Consider the following 22,023-nt stretch of genomic DNA (forward strand, 5'->3'; position numbering starts at 1 on the left):
ATGAAATGAGAAAGAAAAAATAAAAAAAGGATCTTGTTTTATTATTCTATCATTAGGTAAGCCTGACAGTAAGCTGATAATGATCTTGCATTCTGTTGTTGATATTCAGATACTAGAATCTGATAGATTAATCAGATTCAACAAAAAATGGATATTAAAAAATACTGTGAGATAAGGACTTCTTAAACTCAGACATGAGGCACATAATGAATAGGTTCAAGTTAATGACTTTAGAGCAGAAAACTTATGTGGCTTTAAGGTAAAATAAACAGATCATGAAGATTGCACTGCTGATTTAATGGGAGATATGAAGAAAACTGTTGGATATAAATACCTTCTAAACACATAAGTTTCACACAGACATGAGAAAAGACAGTTACATAGCCTTAAAAATGAATCTGTAACGCACAAAATGGACATTTTCTCCTTTTTTTAGATATATCAAAAACAGGAGCATTCTTCAAAATGGTAGACCAAAGGTGTCTATTGCATTTAGCTGTGAAGATGTGAGACAGGCTACCAGAGGTAGAATCCCTGCTATCCATGATGCTGAGACTGAATTAGAGAAAAGCTGGTACCGTATGGAGTGTGGCGCATCCATGTAAGGTGCTATTAACATTTCTATTGTGGTATAAGGGTCTTTTATATAAAGGTTATTTCTTGCCAAGTTTGACTGTTATATCATGCTTATCATCTATTTCATTTTTATCAGATTTATTTATTCCTAATAAAAAATGTAAAGCCACAAAAAGTTGTTTTTATTTGTGAATTTTATGCAGGCAATCCTGTATGGGTGACTCAAACTCTCTTCTTGCCTTAAAGAACATACTGTACTCAAGGCTACCAGAAGAATACAGCCTAATGTCTACTTTCCTACAAGTATATTCTTGTGGTAAGGGCTTAGTCTAAAGGCTTAGGATATTTTTTAATCTGATGATCATTGAGAAAATAAATTGAGGAAATAGAAGTGTATGAAAGAAAGCAATAAAATTAATTTGAAATACTTAAGACAGAATAATTTTACTTACACAAGGAGAAGATTGAAAGCTAAAGTACTTAGTGTCTTTTTAAGTAGGTAATGGTATTAATGTATTCAGTTGGATGTGGACTGGAGAGGGTTGTTTTTGGTTTTTTTTTGTTTTTTTTTTTTGTTATAAAATTCTGTGTGGTAGAATTAAAACCAAATTAATGATACTTTTAAAATTTTATCTTCACATTTTATACTCCAGCTCAATTGGTTAGAACTATCCAGTTTTATGGCTTCTGCCTCAAATAGTAACCTTGTAGTTATTGTTGTCTCTCTTCCCATTTGATTGAAGTAAAAGATTCTGACAGACTTGTTCTCCTTTTATCTTCTCCAAGGGCTATTTGAAGAAATAGAATGTTAAATATTTTTCATTATTGGAACCATGAAAAGGGGTGAGTAATAACCCCTCTGCACATCCTGGTAAAGATTACTTTTCTGCCTGGACTTTGAAAATTTGAAGTAAAATTCTTCAGCAAGAGAATTCTTCAGCATTGGCAAAAGTAATGAGTAAAATACTTAGTGATGTAATACCTTTTCTTGTATGTTTAGTGAATGTTGCTGTTTAATAGCACTTTGAAGCTCAGTTACCTTGCAGAGAAACATTACTAAAGAAAGCAATAATTTTTAATTCAATACTGGCCTTTTTTATTTCTAATTGTAATTTTTAATTCAAAACAGACTTATTGTGCAGCATAACAATATTCCTTTGTTCTTTGTTCACAATTTTTGTTAATAGAGTCCAGTTTAGGGGAGCCCAATCACACTCAGCAAAATGGGAAGACTTCAACAGTGGCAAATGTTTGGGGGGGTTGCAAAATGCCTCATGTGATGCCTTCTATTCTCAGCATAGGTTAAAATTAGAACTAGACTGACATTGCATTGGAGTCTGAGTGAGAGTTTTAAATGGCTTTGGTAATGCAGACAAGATTCATAATTTATCTCCACTCTTGTCCAGAAAGCAGTGAGTCACAGAAAATCCTTGAAAACACTGAATAATTAAGGTGAGTTGTTGTTAAACTCTTTCTGATGCTTGGATGTGAAGTTGTTGGGAGATCTGATTACTTGGGAGTGAATTTGTAGTTGTTTTACAGCCACTTCTGTGAATTCACTTCTGAATTGTTGGCTGTGATGGCAAGATTTTTATGGTTTTTATTTTCTTGACAAATAGTGAGATCTAAGGACAAGACCTTTTTGATGGAATCCTGTTATATAAAGAAATCCTGAAAATAGTAATATACTTAGGTCCTTTGATATTTCATACTTCTAAGGCAGTATCTGTTGAATGATATGCAAAAGAGAGTTGCTCAGATTAAGCTTTACTAGAATAAGTATTAGTTTGACTGTATAGTATGATACTGGGTTTGGTAGTACAACTATTAACAAATGTCTCTTTTCTGCACAATTTATATAAAAAGATTTCTAGTTTTCTACCTAAAAGGGCTTGTAGTTCAAAAAATGTCTTTAAACAACAAGAAATTATAGATTAGCTAATCACTTGATCTCAATAGAAATTTGGTCTTGAAAAAATTCAGGCAATTTGAATTGAACCTCTGACTGGAGCAAAAAACCTCATGCATACATAGCATTACTGTTGCATGTTGAGATGGAGACTGGGAAGGGTAGTTACTCTGACCACTGAAAGAGAAGCTAATCCTTCAAACTAGTAAATGTGATCACATTTATGTGGGGGAGGGAAAAAGTATACAGTCTTCTCTTTACAGGAAAAAATCCAATCCCCCTGTAGGAGCCCAAAGGCCAGACTGCACTGCCACACTGGGGTTGCCATTTGTGTCACTTGTCAAATCCTGCCATTTTTCCTTAACAAACATAAGAATCATAAATATTAGTGTATTAGACCAGATTCTTCTTTATTCAAGCTTTATAATTTGATTTTATGCTGTCTTTACAACAGGAAGCAATCCTGACATTTTACATTTGATTTGCCTACACATTTTAACTTAATTTCAGACTTTACAAATAAGTATGTTAGCAAAAGATATAGTAAACATAAAATAGAATGATTGCCAGTTTGAACACAAAAATAGTCCACTAAGCAATTGTGGCTTATCCAGGCCACACAAAATTATAACAAATATGAAAGAAAAGATTGGTTCTAAAAGACAGACCTGCAGCAGTTATTGTAGGGAAATATATGTATGAAAAAACATGAAATTCCTCTTTTGTTTTTACCTACCTGCTTGTTTGGAAGAAAGTTATTCTTACTTTTTTTAGTTTAAGGCACATATAGGACATTTTTCTTACTTGCCACTACAAGTATCAGAAAAAAGGTAGAAAGGGAGCATTCAGATCATCAGTGTTCAGAGCACACTGCTGCTGGTATGAAGTTTAGCCCTGCAAACTTACCTGAATATCGGTATCTTGGCTCCAGTAATGGCAATAAGAATGGTTTTTAGAGGGATGCAGTGATTAGGATGAGTGAGTATCCTATTTTGCTGCTCTTCAGGACAATATGTATTAATTGTCATACAAAGGATACATAGTTTCAAAACTTTAGACTGAGTTTCATTTTAAATGTGAATTCTGACACTCAGGGATACACAAACTTTCAAAGAGAAATCAGAAGGATTTAAATGCATTTTCCTAAAAGTAATGCATTGCTAACTGTAACGTGCATTGTAATGAGTTAAGCTATGAAGAAAATGAATGCAAATAAACTATACTAAGTAATTTCCAGGAACAGTTCAGTTTCTGTAAAGTGCAAAACTCCTTCAGTGACAAGTATCTATATCAGGTAGGTGTCAGAATGCAGCTATCAGAACTGAACTGCCTTAGGTTGCAGGTGGCAGTTTAATGTCTTCCTGGGATGGGAATGAATGCTCAAATCTGCATTTAATAATTATGGCCACAGCCTACCATTGAAGGAACTGAGAGAAGCAGTTGTTGAGTGAATAAGAATGCAGAGATTGCAAAAATACCTTTTCTTATTATAATAGAATGTAACTAGGTGCAATTATCTTGTTGTATAAAGAGAAAGCAGTTGATAAAATGCTGTCAGTTCATTACATTCACTCATTTGATAACATAATGAAGTGGGCATTGCAGTATTTTATTTTTCACGTCACTGTCCCCATCTGGGAACCCATACCTGAAATGGTGCATTGAGCCTGAAATTCAGTCAGATTCCTGCAAGCAAATCTGAACATGTAAAGGATCATGGCTGAAACTGCAGTTTGCTTGGGAACATTCTCTGCTGTGAAGACACTCTGGGAAGTGAGAATACACAAGATAAATGAAGAATTACGGAGAGAAAAGGAATTCAGGCAGAGGTCTGCAGGAAGGTAGGTAAATTGTAACTCTTTAAGTATGTGAAAAGCTAGACCATATGTTGCATTGCAGAAGACTGTAATTGGTTTCTTCAAACTCATGCAGACACTAATTCCTTAGTTGTTACTCCAGCAGGAATCCCAGTGATTAGAATTTATCTAGTATCTGTGATAAAAATATTAGTATATAGATAAAATCCCCTCAACTCAGATACTAAAATCCTCTGCTCTGTAAATATTCTAACCAGTGAAGATTTGTTATGCTTTCTTCTCCTTTGAGGTATTAACAAGGTTGCTTGGTCTTCTGTCTGGCTCGCAATTAAATGAAATTTTAAGAGATTTAGGATACTATTTTTGGTACTCCTAATTTATCAGATGTGTTTGAAGTGGAACAACAAATTCAAAAGTTACTCATGGAGAATACAAGCAGAAAGACAGAGAACGACCTTGTCATAACTCTTGTTTAGGTACCCTTTGGAAATCAAGCTAAAAGAAGCTGATTGACCTATTTTCTTGCACTTATATGTGGTGGACTGGAAGGCTTTCATTTTAGGAGTCTACTTCAAAATGTGCTTTAGAACTTAATTCCACATGACTTTATATTCTGTGGCCCTGCTGCAACATGTTGAAAGTGAATTATGTCCTCCTTCTGAATGTAAATTTAAAGAACTGTAAAATAGAATTCCTATAAATTACCTCAGCCAAACATTAAGGGCTTTTCTTCTCTCCAACTGATAGTATATTAACATCCAGATAAAATGGATAAAATGTTATTTGACAATAATTGGACAATAATTATTTTTCCAGAAAATAGATAGGATAGCAATTATTGACTGTATTCATTGTGGCACCACTGACAGATCTTTTTTCCCTTGTAGGCTACTGCTTGTCTGGGAGGAGAGAGCTGCTTTAGCAAAGCTTAAAGAAAAAGTTATTAATGAAGGTGGAAGAGCAATTTTAAGGATAGAGGAAGAAGAATGGAAGGTAGGGTTGATAGGAATGAATGCTGCTTTTGTTGAATGACTGATGCATTAGAGAACTACTATTTACAACTTTACACTTACAGTGCTACTATTTGTGTTCTGTTAACTGTTCACTGTGCTTTGCTAACGGTGAATTGGGACACACTGTTGTGAGTATAAAAGCAAGCTGAGTGGTTTTTAGGCCTGAATATTAAGCATTACTCTGCAAAATCAAAGCCCAAAAGACTTTTCTGCATTAGAAACTATTTTCACTGCAAAGTATGATTTTCATTAGGTAAATTCTCATTTAACATTCACACTAACCAGAACTACTGAAATGTATCAAGATGAAAACCCTCTGTGCTTGGGTGCATGAAGATATCTCTTACTGTTTATTTTCTCTTTCTAAGAGTGAAAATGAACCAGTAGATTCCCAGAACACTCCTACTGTTGTTTCTCATGTGCAGAGCTAATCTGCTGTTACTGCTGGCAGAGTGAAGGCTGTCAGTGCTCTGAGCCATGCAGAAATGCACTGACCAGCTCCTAGAAGGTGATGAGAATTAGTTTGTGTTGAGGCCAGTGAGAACACAACAGCCAGACCCAGTCTTCTGTGCAAAAGTCTATTCAGAGCAGTTTCATCTTCAGTTATATTGAATTAAAAAAAAAAAAAAAAAAAAGAAGAAATAAAAACAAGCCTGAAACTTGTCAATGACAGTAGTGCAGGTATCTAAATCCTGGGAGCCAAAAGAGGGAAGGTTCAATGTGTGATCAGCATGACAACCCACACTGGTGTTCACTTCAGGATCATGGAATATGCTGAGTTCATTGAGCTGAACTCCTGGCTTTGCACAGCACCATCTCCAAGAGTCACCCCATGTGCCTGAGAGCATTGTCCAAACACTTCTTGCACTCTGTCAGGCTTGGTGCTGTGACCACTGCCCTGGAGAGCCTGTTCCAGTGCCCAACCAGCACCTGGGGGAAGAACCCTTTCCTAATATATTGATGTAAACCTTTTCCTAATATGTATGATATTAAAATCATACATATTTTAATTATGCTTACTATTTCTAGCATATTTGAGTAAACAGTTATCAGGATTCATTTTGTAACCTACATGTTGCAGTATAGCTTAAGAAAAAGGACAGACTGTTAGTGTTTCAAATAAAACTTCTGCCTCAGCCTGTATTCTAAATTAAATTTCTTCTGGTTTGTGTTTCTTGTTGCAGACATTACCTTCATGCTTACTGAAATTAATCCATCTCCAGGAATGGCAGCTTCACAGAACTAGTTTACAGAAAATTCCTCAGTTTATTGGAAGATTTCACAGCCTTGTTGTTCTGGATCTATCCCGGAACTCAATTGAAAGTGTACCTAAAGAAATTGGTGAGCTGTGCTTTTTTTATTTTAAGCTGCTTTCCTAAGAAAATTGGTCTCACACAAATGTACCATTTTTGTGCCCTCTGCCTGTCTAATAAACCTGTCTGTTGGGGAGTAAGAAAACAGATTATTTAAATCTGACAATGAGATAGAGATCTCCAAACCATAAATTCCATATAAACTAAAAATGGGGCTGGATGGAAGAGACATATCTCTATGAAAGCTCCCCATGACAAAAAAAAAAGACCTGTTTGCACAGCAGGGACTAGACATCAGAATGCAGCTAGCAAAGTGATACTGAAAAACAGACTTCATGTTCTGAGTCCACAGCAGAAGTATCCTAGTCACAGTTTTTGGTTTTGGCTTTTTTCTTGAAGCACTCAACTAGATTGCAGAACTAGATTGCAGTCCTGTACTAAAGAGTCCTGAGGTGCTGCTATTTGCAGTTCAATAATTTTTTTGTTTGCTTGTTTTGTTTTGTGAGAACACATTTTTTCATTTTTATAAGAGTAAAAGGATAAGGCAAAACAAATAGAATATTTGTGCTTCAAATAGAATAAACATGAACATTTCTCATTTGTACTCTCTGCAGGCCAGCTGACCAGCCTCCAAGAGCTGCTTCTCAGTTACAACAGAATAAAATCTGTTCCTAAGGAAATAAGTAACTGCATCAGTCTGGAAAGATTGGAACTGGCTGTCAACAGAAATATCTGTGATCTTCCTCCTCAGGTTTTGACAGACTGTTTGGTTTTGTTTGATGCATATTGTAAATTTATCCAAAGCCAATTGTCGTTACGTGTTGCATTTCTGTTATCAGATTTGCTGTGATGCTGTGATTTCACAGTACTTCACACTGATGTGAACAACCTTTCAACTGGTCAAACTGAAGCCACAGGAGAAGCACATACATACACCTGAGTAGCTGAAGGAGCCAGTCTTTATTTTGGCCAGATAAATGACTTGGCAGTGCATGGAGGGCAGTGACACACTCCATATCAATTTGTTTAGGCTGGATATCATCACTGATTTACCCCACTAAGAATCTGATGCCTTAGCACAGAGAAGTTCGCTTTTATGGTTGAGAGTACAAATTCATACCACATGAATGGCAGCTGCCACATGGCAGCTGTAAGCATCTTTACCAGAACAGCTAGATCTGAAAAAGGGTTGTGTGATTTATACAACTGCCTGTGCAGAGGTGAAAAATTGTTGTTCTCAAATGTTGAAAACAATTATGAGAGAATGAAAACAACTACTCACTTATTGTAGTCAATTGTAGTCAGCAGTTATGGCACTCACTACTGGGTGGAAGGTAAAGTTCTGCTGCCTTATCAGCTCCCAACCTATCTACCTTCCAGGCAAAACTGTTATTGTCAGGTACTATCAGCTATTGGAACTCAAAACCATTCTGTTTACTGGCTCCAAAATGTGCTGTAATGTTTCTCAGCATTACTAGATTACTGCTGTACTGCTGCAGCAGCTACACAAAGTTACATTAAATCTCCCCTTCTTTTCAGCTCAGTGATTTAAAGAAGCTGTCACACATAGATCTGTGCATGAATCAGTTTACTGCCATCCCTTCAGCTCTCCTCAACATGCCAAATCTCGAATGGTTAGATATGGGGGGAAACAAACTCCAGGAGCTTCCTGACACAATTGACAGGTAAATACAGCTCAAAGCTCATCTTAGTCTCAATTCCACTGCATTGAAATTCTAATTAATAAACACTACTTCAAACAATAATTTTTATGTTAACCTCACTCCAAAGTCAAGATTTTTATCAGCCCTAATGTTATGTTTTGGATAAACTGGAATAATCCATTCAATTAACAATAAATTCAGTATCAACTATAAGGTTAAATATTTATTGCCAATCACATTTTTGAACAGAGATTAGGTAATTATCTTGGATATGGGGTTTCCTTTGAGACTTGTTGCATTATGAGTCCTTTATGTGGCTGAAAAATTAATTTTATAGTAATGACTGAGAGGATTAATTCTATGAAGGTTGATTTATTGCACAAATACCTTTTTTTCAGAATGGAAAACCTCCACACTTTATGGCTCCAAAGGAATGAAATAAACTCTTTGCCAGAAACCATTGGTAATATGAAAAATCTTAGTACTCTTGTTCTTAGCAACAACAAACTTAAGGATATTCCAGCTTGTATGAAGGACATGACAAATCTGAGGTAAGAAAAAACACCAGTAATATAAATGAAAATAACCAGAAAATACTTTTTTAAGCCCCCTTGAGTTGTAGATCATAGAGTGATACTAAGGGAGAGGAAAAGGCATTGTCACAGTTGTACAGGTGGATACAATAAATCAGCATAATTACACAGATCCACAACAATTAAGGATCTGGTGAAGTAAGCTTTGTGTAGTGAAGTACTTAGTTAAAGAAGTAAATTATGATAGCTACAGTCTCCCATGAAAACTACAATACATTTTCTCACTTCATAGCCCTCCCACTATAATTACCCTTTGATATCACTTTCTAAAGGCAAGAGCTTACAGAAAAATGTGGCAGGCATTAAAATGACAAAAAGTAGAACCAAAGAATTCAAGCATTCAGAACTAAACAAAATTTATTAGGTTTAAGGACATGGATGAAACTGTCATGTACTTGGTATGAAAAATAAAAAATAATGTAAATTCTTAATTGGTAGAATTTGAACTACTCAACTGCTCCTTAGTGTACTGTGATAGAAACTTCTCTGTTGTTAGCATTTTCATTTGGGTTATTGGATGCTAGCTGTTTTAGAGAAAGAACGCTAGGCTGCATAAACCATGTCTAACCCAAGAAGACAATTCTTGTTCTCAGCTCTTTTGGAAGAACCTCCTTAACTAAATATATGCAATTATAGGCCTGAGGGTGGAACAAGAATAAAGAGAGAAAGGCTCCTGCCTTGCAAAGCTGGGAGCAGCCACTTGCACTGTTCTCATTTACTCACCTGTTTGTGAAAGCTCAATACATCTGACAGTGGGGTCAGAAACTGAAGACAGAACGATGAAGACCACAATGTTTTTTCCCACCACAATCAGTTACTGTTATAAAGCATCTTCTTAGCTTACTTAATAGAGTTTAGTGAGTTTACTTAATAGAATTTCCTTCTGCTTAAAACATTTTTTGAGAAATCTTAATTCATTTTCAAAAGAATTATTTTCTCTGGACAAAACTTACTACAGGATTAACCTTTTCTGGTGAATTCCTAGATTTGTCAACTTCAGAGACAACCCACTGGAGCTAGAGGTAACACTCCCTCCATGTGAGAACACAGACGAGGAGGAGCAACAGGAAATGTTTGGCATTGACTTCATGCACATGTATATCCAGGAATCACTGAAGAAAACAGGTATGGCTTTTTTATTAATTCTGATCTCTCCACAATATAGTCAGGAAGAAAGGGATAAACTAGATAAATAGAATCTAGGATATGTATAAAAATGAAACATGAATAACCTTTTTAATAAATGAGTAATGTTTTCCAAAAAATCTGTAAACAGGCTTTTACTGAGGACAGTGGCACTTTTAACAGGAGTTGGCACAGTCGGTCTCCAACAAACAGCACAGATTCTGGTAGGAACATCCTGGAACACTGAGCACTGTAAGAAATGTGCCTGAGTTACCAACACCATGGATAAAGAGAAGCTGATGACTGTCTTTTGTATTTGCAATTTAATTGGTTTACATAGTGAAGGTCTTCTAGCACCCTTTAATTCATGAAGCTCAACTTTTCCTATTTTTGGATGTTGTCCAGGTAGTACTTCCAGAGGAAGATTAAGGGAGAAATGTGTATGTTCCCAAGATACGTCTTTTAGCAATGAACTATCAACACCTGATAAACAGATGTTTCTCACAAATTGCTTTCCCTGACACAAAATACAGTCACTTAAACAAAAACCCCCAGTTTCATCCCTCTTCTAAAACATGACAAAAATTTGCTGTTCATTGTCTCTGGAGTAACAGCTTTAATGTTGCAGTAAGAGACCCAAATAAGCACTTTGGAACAGATGTTCAGTTGGCAGCTGTTACTTGCAGCGAGCACTTCACTGCAGATATAAAATGATCTTCATTCTGTGTTTTGTGAAGGTTTAAAAAAATGAATGTAATGCTCTTGTTTTAGAACACTAAGCCAGCTTTTTTCTTATCAATAGTTCATGAATGAATTATCAAATTAGCAAAGATATACAAGACGACACTTCAGACTTAAGTTTTTTTTTTTCTGAATAGGTTCTCTAGCAGCACAGGCTGATCAAAGTACTTAGGCCTACTTAAATATTTTAAGAGGAAATACAAAGCTGTTCTGAACTTCAAAGGGAGAATAAAGCATGTCAACTTATCTTATTTTAACCTATTGTCTTTCAGGAAATGTGGAAAGTTGTACTTCTGGTTCTCCTCCTGTCATGAATCCTAATGAATAAAGAATGTAACTGTGAATGGAAGAAAATATCAAGTACACTTCTTCGCAGGAAAGAGGCTACAACAGGTTTCAAATATTCTTAGGGATTTTATTTTTCCATTGATGAGAATTGGTTTGCATATTTGTAATTCCCAGTGAAACTGGAAAATATAAGACCTTTTCTTGGGTACAGGAAAGATGGTAAAAGGTTTTTTTTGTAAGAAATGAAGTCGTTTTAAAAAAAAACCCAGATGAGTTTTATAGGGTTTGTTTCTTTTCCCTATCAATTCCAAATCTATCTCCTGTCATATAGTTGGCTCTGGTATCAAAGAAGGATTTGGGACAGCTGTCAACAGGACATTCTCCAAGGACACAGCAGACTCTGTATAATACTGCAGTGCAGCCTTGTATCCGTGCTGTTGTAAATACTCAATGCGCCCGTGATCAATCAGCCGTTTGCAGAGGCAGCCGATCTCCTTCCGCTCCTCAACACTCAGTACCCTGGTTCCAGATAAAGGAAGGAATGAACAGCTGTCAGAAAATAGTTCTGGTAATTAACATTAGTAGTTAAGCTTAGAAAAACTACTGAAATAATTTTAAGTTCATTTCGGTCAGGTAAGCGTGACTGTTGAAATATTTTGAAATGTACGTCCATGAAAATAGTATTTTTAAAGTTTACTAATAAGTAAACTTTACTGTAAGTTTACTAATTAAATGTTTCTGCAAAATTAGTCCTTTTGAGGGCCCAAAACAATTTAATGTGCCACTATACATAGCTTTTCTGCTGGAGTCCATTTGCTAGGAAAAAAAATGTACATACCCTTGTAAAGTATCAGAACCACTTGCTGTCTTGCTGAGCGTGTGCTCGTGTTCTTCTGTGTCAATAGTATGATCTTCACTGACTTCACTTGTAGAAGCTTTGCTTGTGGTTTCTTGCATGCCACAAGTGGCCCAACTACTCATTCTCTGAAAATAATGGAATTCTACTGGTCCCAGTCCTACTGATTTAAAGAACTCTCTGCCTACATAATGTGTCCAGTCACACTTGTGATGGCAACAGAGAGCAATAACAATTCCAGCTACAGGCTTATGGTCTTCTGTGGTGCTTTCATTACCAGCAGATTTGTGAGGAGCCACCTCTGTCTGAGCAGCCCTGCAGCGTTTTGGTGCAGGCTCTTCATCTTCTCCACCACAGCAAGTGGTGTAACTTTCAAGCAAGCATCTCAAAGCAAGATCTGGGAATGAACAAATACATGTCCCCCAACAAAAAATATCCATAAACACCATGCCATTATTTATACAGGCTGCATCATAGTTGGGAATGTGCTTCCCACAAAGAAAAATAAAATTACACATCACAAACTAAGCCAAAAAGCAAGTTCAATGGTAACTAAAAATTAAAAACATGCTTTGAAAACATGTCGTAATATGTCGTAATCTACCTAGTAGCCATATAACATTAGAAAAACTGTGTTAGTTTAAAGTTATCAGAAGAGAAACACAACCTTATTTGGGTCTGGGATACATATTCAGACAGCCAATAAAATTTTAGAAACAAAATTGTTTCAAAGAAGAGGCAACTGTGCTAAAAAAGTACTCTCAAATACATGGCTCACGCCACCACACACTGTGCTCTGTTCTAATCTATTAAAGCCAAGAAGGACTTCACTTCTGCCTAAAGCATCCTTACATCTATTATCCTTTTACTATTCCACTGGAGTCAAGAGATATACTTACAATATAATTACTGTGTTCACCAAAAAATGGTTAGAGGGCAAGAACAGCTTAAAAGGACAATTTGGAATTTGTATTTAGAGTGTAAGGTTTATATCCTGACTTTCTGCAGTTCACACATCTGTAATTCATACCTGTTGCAGCACCACACAAATGCTTCCCAATTCCTACCACTGGTAGTTTTTTCTTCTCCAAAACAGGTACCTTATCTGGAGGGAAAAAATAAAAACAACCAACAAACCCCCATCCAATCCACAACTACCCCAGCACCTCTGTTTTTTCTGAATAATATAATTTCAGCACACTTAGAAATAAATATTTGCCACTACTAAAAATACATTGATTTGCACATTTTGTTAAGACAAATCAAAAGAATAGGATGCAGTGGCTGGGAAGCACATTTAACCGTTTCAGCCTTTCTACACTGCCTTTGAAATGTAAATATGACATTAATGCATCTCCTGCTGACAGGTGCTCCCACAAATTCTGCAGCATTGATGGTGCATCACTTGCTTAATTCTACATATAAAATAATGCAAACATGTTTAATTCTGCAAGTGCTAAAAAACCTTAAAAATGTATTTGTTTTGGTGCTTTCTCACCTATAATGTCCTATGAGTGTATAAAAAGTAGAAAACTTTAAAAGTCCATTTAAAATACATGTATATGTGTACTTATGTATATTCACACATGGCTGTGTGTCTATATGTGTATACATACAGCATCAACATGTCCAAACAACCACTGAGAATAATCTTCAGAACCAAGTACATGTAAGCATGTTACACACAAACTGCAGGAACCCCAATTCAAAATTTAAAAATAAGCCTCTACTTCAGAATGACACAGGCCAAGAAGGAACTTACTTAAACATAAGTGCTGAATGTCCACTTGAAGCCTCTCAAATGCAGAATCTCTCCTTTTGTGTTTTCCATCCACCTATTGGATGGAAACAGAACAAGAGATGGCATAGGGCTGGCCACTAATAACTATAATTTTGCTCCAGGTATTAATGCCAGACATTTTTCTTGTCAAGTCAACATCTGTGAATTTCCAACATTAAACATCAAGATTTTTTCCTAATAAATTTGCTATTGGTGAAGTATGGAATATAAAACTTGTAAAATTTAAATGTACTGAGAAAAAAGTACTGAGAAAAAAGAAATACTAACAACTTCAATGGCAATGGTTTAAAAATGATACTTTACTAATGCAACAATATCCTCTTACCTTGAATCTTGTGGTTGCCCTTTCCACAAGCAAAAACTGAACATTTTCAACATTCTCTAAGGCAGTATCAATCCAATGAGACAGCTTTCCTCGCCCAGCTCCAAACTCAACAAAACACCTTCCTGGACCAAGTAAATGCAATTTTTCCATGTTACCTAAAATAGAAGCCTACAAACATCAAAAGATTATTTGTGAACCAAGAAAATATATATCCTGTGTTTTGTAATGCCTTATAGAAAAATTATTCCTTCACCAAACTGCAGAAGACTTTTTTAAGCCTTCCTTTCAGTGAGGGATTAAGGAAAAGAGGATGTGTATACAGAGGAAAGGGATTATACCTTCTGTTTTATCATATTTCCTCTGTGGGAAGCAACTGGAATTATGCACCCAGTCTCTCAAATTTACAGCAGCACAACTCCATGTCCAAACTCCTCTATAGTTATTAGTAAATCAGACCAAACCTGTTGTTTCAGGTGTTTGAAAGCAGATTCCCCATTCTTTGGGTCACTTAAGGCTTCTTGTAAAGCCTGGTGGGACAGTATTTGTTCCTTAAGATGAAGTTCCAGGCCTGGAAGCAAATGCAAAACTTTTAGGTATAGGTTTTGAATTTCCAAGTTTGTAACACACATTATTACAATTGTGACATGAGCTCAGTTTGTAGCACTAACAAAACAGTCTGATGGGAGCGTAAAGCTATCTTCATATGTTTATAACAGAGCTGTACTGTTATCTGTAGTGGTATCTGAGTGAGAAAAAAAAAAAAAACAAAAGGAAGGGAGCACAGGATTGGAGTTTTATCATTCTTTCAGTCTAGTTTACTTTTTGGAGTAAAATTTAGCTATTGGAGGTCTGCCTGATAATTATTTCAGATGTGTTTTATGGCACCTCTCTCATATTTTTACAGGTATCTAACAACAAAAATAACAATTGAATATTTAATCAATTCAATTTAAAACATCTTATTTTTAGTATTTAGTATTAAGCTCACCATTACTTGCTTTTTTCAACCTGGTAATTAAATTCTGCAGCTCTTCAATACATAGAGAAGATAGAGGAACCTTTTTAAGGGAAAAAAGTGACACCAATAAATATGAGACCTTTGAGATTTTCTGTATATTTGTAGTCATAAATTGCAACATGTAATGTAAGGACTGAACCTAAAACCAAATAATGTACTCACTTGTTTTTCTGATATTTCTGCTACATCTTTTAAACCAGCATTAATATCTTGAACAAAGTAGACCTTAAAAAAAAAAAAAAAAAAGAAAAGAAATTTGATTCAGTTAATTACCAGGAAGCAAATAGCTAAATTCTTCAGTGTTCTTATGGTAAGGTAGGTAGCAATAGGAATCTACTGCAAAGTAAGATTTTCCAAGTAATTTTCCTTCCTATAGTCTGATCCTGAATCCCAGCCAGAAATGACTCTTCTGACACAGTTTTACAAGACTGAACATGCTCATAAGAGTTAAGCAGTCAGGGCTTACTAGACAGATTCCAGAGACCATTTTCAGGTTTCCCAGGGAATACTAAAGGTGCAATTCTAATAAGGCAGAAAGGCAGGCAATAAAGATGCCATCCTCTGCTTTCTTGAAAGAGCTGTTTAAACACATGTCCTGTTGCTTCCCTCAGCAGCTGTCAGCCAAGCTTTCCCTGGCTCACTGCCAGCCTGGCTGCAGTGGACAGCTGGCTGGGATACCCAGAGCTTCTCTGCAGGTTTTGCTTTGCCAGGAGAACCTCTCACCCAGCCTCTGAAATGAATGGCGTTGTGAGAGCCTCTTCCCTGCGTGCGTTTCTGAGAAAAATGAATTCAATATTTTTATTTGTAACCAAGAGCTGAAAAAGTGTACCAAATTACAATGAGACGGGGCAGAGAATATGAGGGGACTGGAATGTGAGTTGCATTTCAGCAAGTGCTTATAGAGCTTCCATCCTGCCTTGCTAGACCTGCTGCCGTGCAGCTCACAGCTGCTGTCAGCACAGAGAATTCTCTGCAGGACTACAATGTTCAAGGTCTTAAATCCGAGAGGATGTGCTGAAATAACACTGCACTTACAGGCTTTGGCTTCTCTCTTGAGTTGCATTTTTTTAAATGCTTTTGTAGTTGGTCTTCATATACAGTGCTAAAAGCCAAATGGAGAGAAAAGTAAGTATCGTGCGAATACTGACAAAGAGCGGGAAAAGCATTTACATATACTCACTGTTTCGGATCAAGAGGACACGGAATTCTTTTTCTGTCATTTTGTTCCTAGTTAGAAAAGTTTTAGAAAACACTTCAGCATGCATTCAGCGTTTTGTTTTAAAGAAACTGTTGAGGGACATCAGCTTCATAAAACATCTATTCAGAATAAGTGAGTTAACCAGAACGGAGAAACGGAGACGAGCACTTAATACTTGACTGTATCCTAACAGGATAAACCCCTAATGCAGGGTGGGGGCTGCTGCTGGGCTGAAGCGAGTGCCGGCACACGGAGGCTCAAGGGAAGGGGCAGGCTCTGCCTCTCCCACCCGTGCCACGAGAGCGGGGCCGCCCCGAGCCCGCCCGCCCGCCCTCCCGGCCCGAGAGGGTCCCTGCACCTCCTCGTGCCCGTGCTCCCCGCAGAAGCGCCTGCCGGGCGCCGGGATCATCCTGCAGAAGCGCCTCTTCCTCAGCACGAAGTGAGCGCAGCGCCCCGGCTCCGGCTCGGGCGCCGCCATCGCCGCTCCCGGCGGCCCCCGCGCCGCCATGTTGGGCCCCTCCCCGCGGGCGGGAGCAAGATGGCGGCGGAGCGGATCTTCGACCGGGCGGTGTCGGTGCGAGTGCGGGGCTGCGGCTGCGAGGAGCGGTGAGTGCGGGCCGGCTGTGCGGGAGCCTCTCTGCGCTCCTCAGAGGGGCTGCGAGCCACAGGCGCTTCCCTCCTGCCTGCTCTCAGCGCCGCGGGGCCGCGCTCTACGGTGCTGCGGGCACCGTCCGGGTGAGGGAGGGACCGGTCTGGCGAGGCTCGGGGCAGCCGGCGAGGGCCGGGCGGTTGCCGTGGGCGCCTCGCCAAGGGAGTGAAGCCGGCGGGGCGCCGGCAGCGGAGCGAACTCGCAGTGGCTCGGCGGAAGCGCCGCTGTGCCCGGGGCTGAGGCGACCCGAGGGCCGGGCGGGCCGGGCCCGCGCGGTGCTTGGCGTCTCCCGGGCCTCGGCGCTGCCCGCCGGCCCTCCCGCCTCTCCCCCGCCGCAGCGCGGCCTCCTGAGGCGCGGCTCCTCCTCAGCCCCCCGCGGCCCCGGGACCCGCGGGTTTGGGCCGCCTGTGCGAGGGTGCGCACCGTAATGGTGCCTGGGAAAGCCCAGACATGCCCTGTGTGAAGCGTCTCTGCAAAATGGGATGAATTTCGGCACTATGGGTCCTGCCTGGGTTAGACAGTGTGAGGAAGCACGGAAAGGCTGATGTGTGTGCGTGCGTTGTAACGTCAGTGACTTAGTACTCGATGAGAAATCATTGAAGACAAGGTAGCATCGTGTAAATTATTATCAGGAGTTTGAGCACTCGTTAATAAATTTAATCAGGCTTTTACAAAAGTTGTAGTTTCTGGACAAAGTTTCAAAGCTTCTGCCTTGCTGTTTAAAGTCTGGTGGATAACAAGTAAGCAGCAAAAAAAAACAGCTCTGACTGAGGAGCTGCAGTAACTGAAACTTCTATTTTAAGTGTAGTCATTGGTGGGAACTTTCTTAATGTTTCTGTCTAAATTTTTATTTTTGAGATGTCATTGATTCCTTTAATGCAGCTGTGAACACATGTTATTTGGAAATGTTTTCTTTATTTATTACTGAGTTTCATCTTTTTGTACACAGGAGATTAAATGTTCGAGTGAATATTGAACTACTGTCAATTTCTAATCCTGTTCATAAAAAGGTTTGTAAATTAATAATATTTCTGTCATTCATTAGATATTATCTGAATTTCATTTTATGGAAGTATAAGTAGAAAAAGGAAAAGCAAAGTGGGATTTTAGTGTTCGCGGTTTGACCTGACTTTATTTTTTATACAATTTTTTTGAGTAACTTGGTTGGTTTGGTGTTGTGTTTTTCCACCCTTTCCCCCCAGCCTTTTTTAGCCCTCTATTTTAGTTTGGCTGTTTATGGGTCTTAGCAAGCTTGCATATTAAAAGTATTTGGAGATGCTCAAGGTTCTAAATTTGGAGTAAAAATAATCTTTCTCAGGGAAAATCACAATGAGAGCACTACTGGAGACTTTGTCATCTCTTCCGTTGTACGTCTGGTTTGTCACCAAAGTGTTCATCCTTCCATCATGACGTTAACGTTGGTTATGGTGGTGTTGGGTAAAGATTTGTTTGTATAGGAATGCAGCAGTTTTTGGTCAGATTCTGCTGCTGGTGGCAGTGATAATGGATAATGGTGCTTCTTCTGAGCAGAAGCAGTTCAGTTAGAAGTGTGTGCTGAGCTGCAGCCTGTGTCAGGAGGAGCCTGGAAACCGGAGATGCAGTTGAGTCCATCAGGGAGTGATCGGTCTAGAGGAGAACTTCCGGTGCCTAATCAGCTAATGGGACATCAGACCCAGCTGGCTTGGGGTGGCATTAATTTTAACTGTCTGTGTGTGTAAACCCCTGAGTTTGTTTTTGCATCTTCAGCTGAGAGTTTTGTTGGTGTTACTGGTACCTGAATTCCTGAAAAAAGTTTCAGTTATGTGTCTGTACTGTGCTGTGTCACACTTCACTATGTCGGAACAGCTGACACGTTTCTACTTTCCTTTTGTACCTCTGCTAGGGAATATCCTTGCCACAGGGGCGAGCCTTGTTCCAGGGAGCAGCTGCCTGAGCCTAATGTACTGCACAACCCCATCCCTGGAATTCAAGGCTTAATGCTTATGGAGAGGGCAGGTTTTCCAAAACACTGTGCAGGCCTCCAGTGAACAAATGAGTGTCTGTTTCAAAGCTAAGCAGCATAACCCTGCAGTTTGCCATGTGGGATTCCTGGATTCAGCTGTATCCAATCTGCTGAGCTCTTTATTCCAGTATATAAAAGCAGCTGGTGATTTCATAAACTTCAGGAGCAGTGTGCTCTGAAAGGCTTCCAGTTATAGGAGTGATGTATTAGTAAACCATGACAGTGGACTGCTAGTGCTAGACTTATTTCATGAGGAAAAAAAGAGCAAATAGCTTTTTGTCTGAAAAATGATGGATACACACTGAATTTTCAAAACCTTTGCTGCTCAAAGTTTCAGGTTTTGACTTGGTTTGTTTTTGTGAAAGAGTTTGCCTTGTTTTCACAGTATAATATTTGAAGCTGTGTTTAATGGTAATGTTTTACACATTCTGAATCAGTTGCCACAATATTGTATTTTTGACTAAACAATGAAAGCATTCAATACTGTTTGCAATGCTGGTTTAAAATATTCACAGTATTTTAATCTTATTTAAATGCACATCTTTTCAGGACTTAGCTGTTCGATTGACTGATGATACTGATCCTTTTTTCCTTTATAACCTTGTCATATCAGAGGAAGATTTTCAAAGGTAAGTGAAATTACAGCATTTTCTCTGTTAAACATTTCTGAATGGCCAAAAAGAGAAAGGCAACATTTTTATCTTAGAGTGTTAGAGTTCAGGTTTTGGCAGTTTTCACTTGTGGGGTTTTGTCAGTGTTCTGTCAGTATTGTTCTCTGACCAGCTGGTGAAACAGCCAGGCTCAGGAGGGCGCCCAGCTCAGGTTACACAGAGGAATACTGCTGGTGTCTTCTGTTTGTCCTAACTGCTGCTTACAGACTATTGTGTGTGTGTGAACTAGTTCAGGAAATGATTACGAGAACAAAGTCTGTTTGCATGGACATGGTTTTACAGACCTGTGCCTGTATCTTAGGGGTTTCTTGCACAAATGTACTGCTGGGTCTCATTTACTTGCTCAGAATTTGAGCAAATCATCAAATTTGGATTCCAGCATGAACAGATGAACAGTTCAGTTTTCTGCTTTCTTTAGGTATTTATTTATTTCGGTTTTTGCTTTGTTTTGTTGTGGTTTTTTGGTGTGGTTTTTGTTGTTTGTTTGGAGTTTTGGCGGGGGGAGTGGCTTTGGTGGTGTTGTTAAAAAGGGAGGTGTGATCAGTGTGTGGATCAAAAGGCAAAAGCAAAGTAGTGTTTGCAGGAGAGATGTGCAGGAGTGTTTTGTTGCGCAGGGGCACAGCTTTGTGTGCACGCTGCGGGATGTTTGTCTGAGTTTGCTGTGTCTGTGGAGAAGGGGGGCAGAGGTGGGCGAGTGGGGGATCGAGGCAATGGCTGAGGCTCCCCTCCTTGTCCTGTGCTTGTTCCCTGTGCCTGTCCCATCACTGCTCCACGCTGTGCTCTGAGGGTGATGCCTACTTGAAGGAACACGTTTGTTCACCACAGCAGCTTCTGGTTTTTAATTAGTGCAGCCCATTTGCAAGAGCTCTTGTGGTCAGAAGTATCCTCTGGAGATTATTATCCAAGACGTGCTCTAGGATGACCCTGCTCAAGCAGGGAGGTTGGACCAGCTGACCCACTGTGGTCCCTCCCAGCCTGACCACTTCCATGGTTTTGTGATATGTGGACACACTTCTGGTTGAAAATAGCATGCTAGTAAACTTTAATGATCAGAACTGGTTCTTTCTACTAGAGTAAACCAAATATTTTATAGGAAATAAATTATATTTCTCTATATTGGTAACATTTTTTTTCCTGTCTGTTCACATAGTTTGAAATCCCAGCAAGGTCTCTTGGTGGACTTCTCTACTTTCCCGCAAAAATTTATAGATCTGCTTCAGCAATGCATTCAGGAACAGAACAAGGATATCCCAAGGTAGGTCTCAAGTGTGTGCCATGTTACTCTGTGTGTACCTGTTGAGTTCTTGAAATGCTTGTCAGTCACTCAGACTGAGAAGAGTCAGTAGAAAAGGATAATCTGACCTGCCCTGACCTGAGTATGTTGGTGGATGTGGCAAAACCTGAGTCTTTGGAGGAGAATTCTTTCTTGAGCAAAATCTGGAAAGCCTTTTACTGCACATATAAAAATATATTTTATTGGGAAATAGATTAGGATCTACAGGTAGTTTCAGGAAAAAAATGCTAAACATTTGATTATCTTGGTTTTTCCCTAGGTTTTTGCTGCAGTTAGTTTCTTCAGCGCCTGCTCTAGATCACACACCTGTCTCTTTAAATGTAGTGGAGACCAACCCTTTCAAACACCTTACCCATCTCTCTCTAAAATTCCTGCCAGGAACTGATGCAGAAATAAAGAAGTTTTTAGCCAACTGTTTGAAATGCCTTAAGGTAAAATGAAATTTATTGTAACTGCAGCTAAGCCTCAATGCTGTATGTACTTAAGCATTTTTTCATTCTGAGTAATTCAGGAGTATGTGCCAAGTTGTATGCTCTGGTTCATTTTTCCTTTTAGCCCAAATATGTAATTGCATGCAGCTACTTGGGTGCATGCTGTAAAATCTGAGTTGTTACCATCCCCCTGGCAATGAAGATGCATTCTGTGTCCTCAGGCAGGCAGTGCCATTTGAAGTGGCAGGAAGGGAGGAGTGCAGCTGCTGCATGCTCTGGCTGCTGCACTCCCCTGCTCACAGCCTGTGCTGATGGCCACAGCAGCTGCAGGACATGCTGGAACCTTCACTCTCTCTTCTGCACTTGGCTGCAGGAAAGTACAGGCTGCTGCTAATTGTGAGGCTTGGTGGGCTTCAAAGGACTAACAGCTATAAAAAGCCAATTAAAATTGAAATGTTGATGCAGTTTGGTAGCATGCTAGGTTTGATTTTGTGAGAAATTAAAGGTCTCATAGTTTGACTGCTGTCTGTTTCAGTTTCGTAGCCTGAGATTTGTCTCTCCTATTGTGCTGTTATATTTCTAGGCACCTAATAAGCCATTTTAATAACCTGGATTTACAGTATTTCAGTTGATCTCTTGTTTAGGTAACTCCTTTGTAAACATATCTTGTAAATAAGATACTATTTCCTTGTAGAAATTTGGTAAGAATTTAATTTGGAGTTTTTACACTGTGGGCTAA

At 38.8% G+C, this 22,023-nt stretch overlaps 2 protein-coding genes across 5 annotated transcripts; one reads left to right on the plus strand and one right to left on the minus strand.

Annotated features, from left to right (window-relative positions):
- Window positions 1-1,895: 1,895 nt before the first annotated feature.
- On the plus strand, window positions 1,896-11,492 carry LRRC39 (leucine rich repeat containing 39). Of its 4 annotated transcripts, XR_005956454.1 has the most exons (10): window positions 1,902-2,028; window positions 4,079-4,326; window positions 5,190-5,295; window positions 6,500-6,656; window positions 7,243-7,379; window positions 8,168-8,313; window positions 8,691-8,843; window positions 9,871-10,010; window positions 11,024-11,144; window positions 11,371-11,492. XR_005956454.1 is itself a non-coding variant. In XM_041483375.1 (9 exons), exons 2-9 carry the CDS (start codon window positions 4,202-4,204, stop codon window positions 11,077-11,079), a joined length of 1,020 nt encoding a protein of 339 aa, XP_041339309.1. In that variant the 5' UTR covers window positions 1,896-2,028; window positions 4,091-4,201; the 3' UTR covers window positions 11,080-11,247. The 4 variants fall into 4 exon arrangements, 3 of the variants coding, with proteins under 3 accessions (XP_041339309.1, XP_041339310.1, XP_041339308.1); XM_041483375.1 differs by lacking the exon at window positions 11,371-11,492 and having other exon boundaries at window positions 1,896-2,028; window positions 4,091-4,326; window positions 11,024-11,247; XM_041483376.1 differs by lacking the exon at window positions 11,371-11,492 and having other exon boundaries at window positions 1,896-2,028; window positions 4,140-4,326; window positions 11,024-11,247.
- Window positions 11,153-16,841, minus strand: TRMT13 (tRNA methyltransferase 13 homolog). The gene is made up of 11 exons (XM_041483373.1): window positions 16,596-16,841; window positions 16,220-16,266; window positions 16,075-16,141; window positions 15,202-15,264; window positions 15,010-15,079; window positions 14,483-14,589; window positions 14,022-14,189; window positions 13,658-13,730; window positions 12,926-13,000; window positions 11,878-12,292; window positions 11,153-11,558 (listed from the first exon to the last, which is right to left on the minus strand). Exons 1-11 carry the CDS (start codon window positions 16,743-16,745, stop codon window positions 11,363-11,365), a joined length of 1,431 nt encoding a protein of 476 aa, XP_041339307.1. The 5' UTR covers window positions 16,746-16,841; the 3' UTR covers window positions 11,153-11,362.
- Window positions 16,842-22,023: the final 5,182 nt, after the last annotated feature.

The sequence above is a fragment of the Pyrgilauda ruficollis genome, unplaced genomic scaffold, assembly GCF_017590135.1.
Source record: "Pyrgilauda ruficollis isolate IOZ18807 unplaced genomic scaffold, ASM1759013v1 scaffold6, whole genome shotgun sequence".
NCBI lineage: Eukaryota > Metazoa > Chordata > Aves > Passeriformes > Passeridae > Pyrgilauda > Pyrgilauda ruficollis.

Bases quoted from the DNA above. Each gene is read 5' to 3' on its own strand.
- LRRC39 (XM_041483375.1), top strand. From the start codon at position 4,202: ATGGCTGAAACTGCAGTTTGCTTGGGAACATTCTCTGCTGTGAAGACA. The intron at 6,657-7,242 runs GTGAGCTGTGCT...TACTCTCTGCAG, and splicing joins AAGTGTACCTAAAGAAATTG to GCCAGCTGACCAGCCTCCAA. The intron at 7,380-8,167 runs GTTTTGACAGAC...CCTTCTTTTCAG, and splicing joins TCTGTGATCTTCCTCCTCAG to CTCAGTGATTTAAAGAAGCT.
- TRMT13 (XM_041483373.1), bottom strand. From the start codon at position 16,745: ATGGCGGCGCGGGGGCCGCCGGGAGCGGCGATGGCGGCGCCCGAGCCG. The intron at 15,080-15,201 runs GTGAGTACATTA...TCCCTTAAAAAG, and splicing joins CAGAAATATCAGAAAAACAA to GTTCCTCTATCTTCTCTATG. The intron at 12,293-12,925 runs GTATGAATTACA...GTTCATTCCCAG, and splicing joins TTTGTGTGGTGCTGCAACAG to ATCTTGCTTTGAGATGCTTG.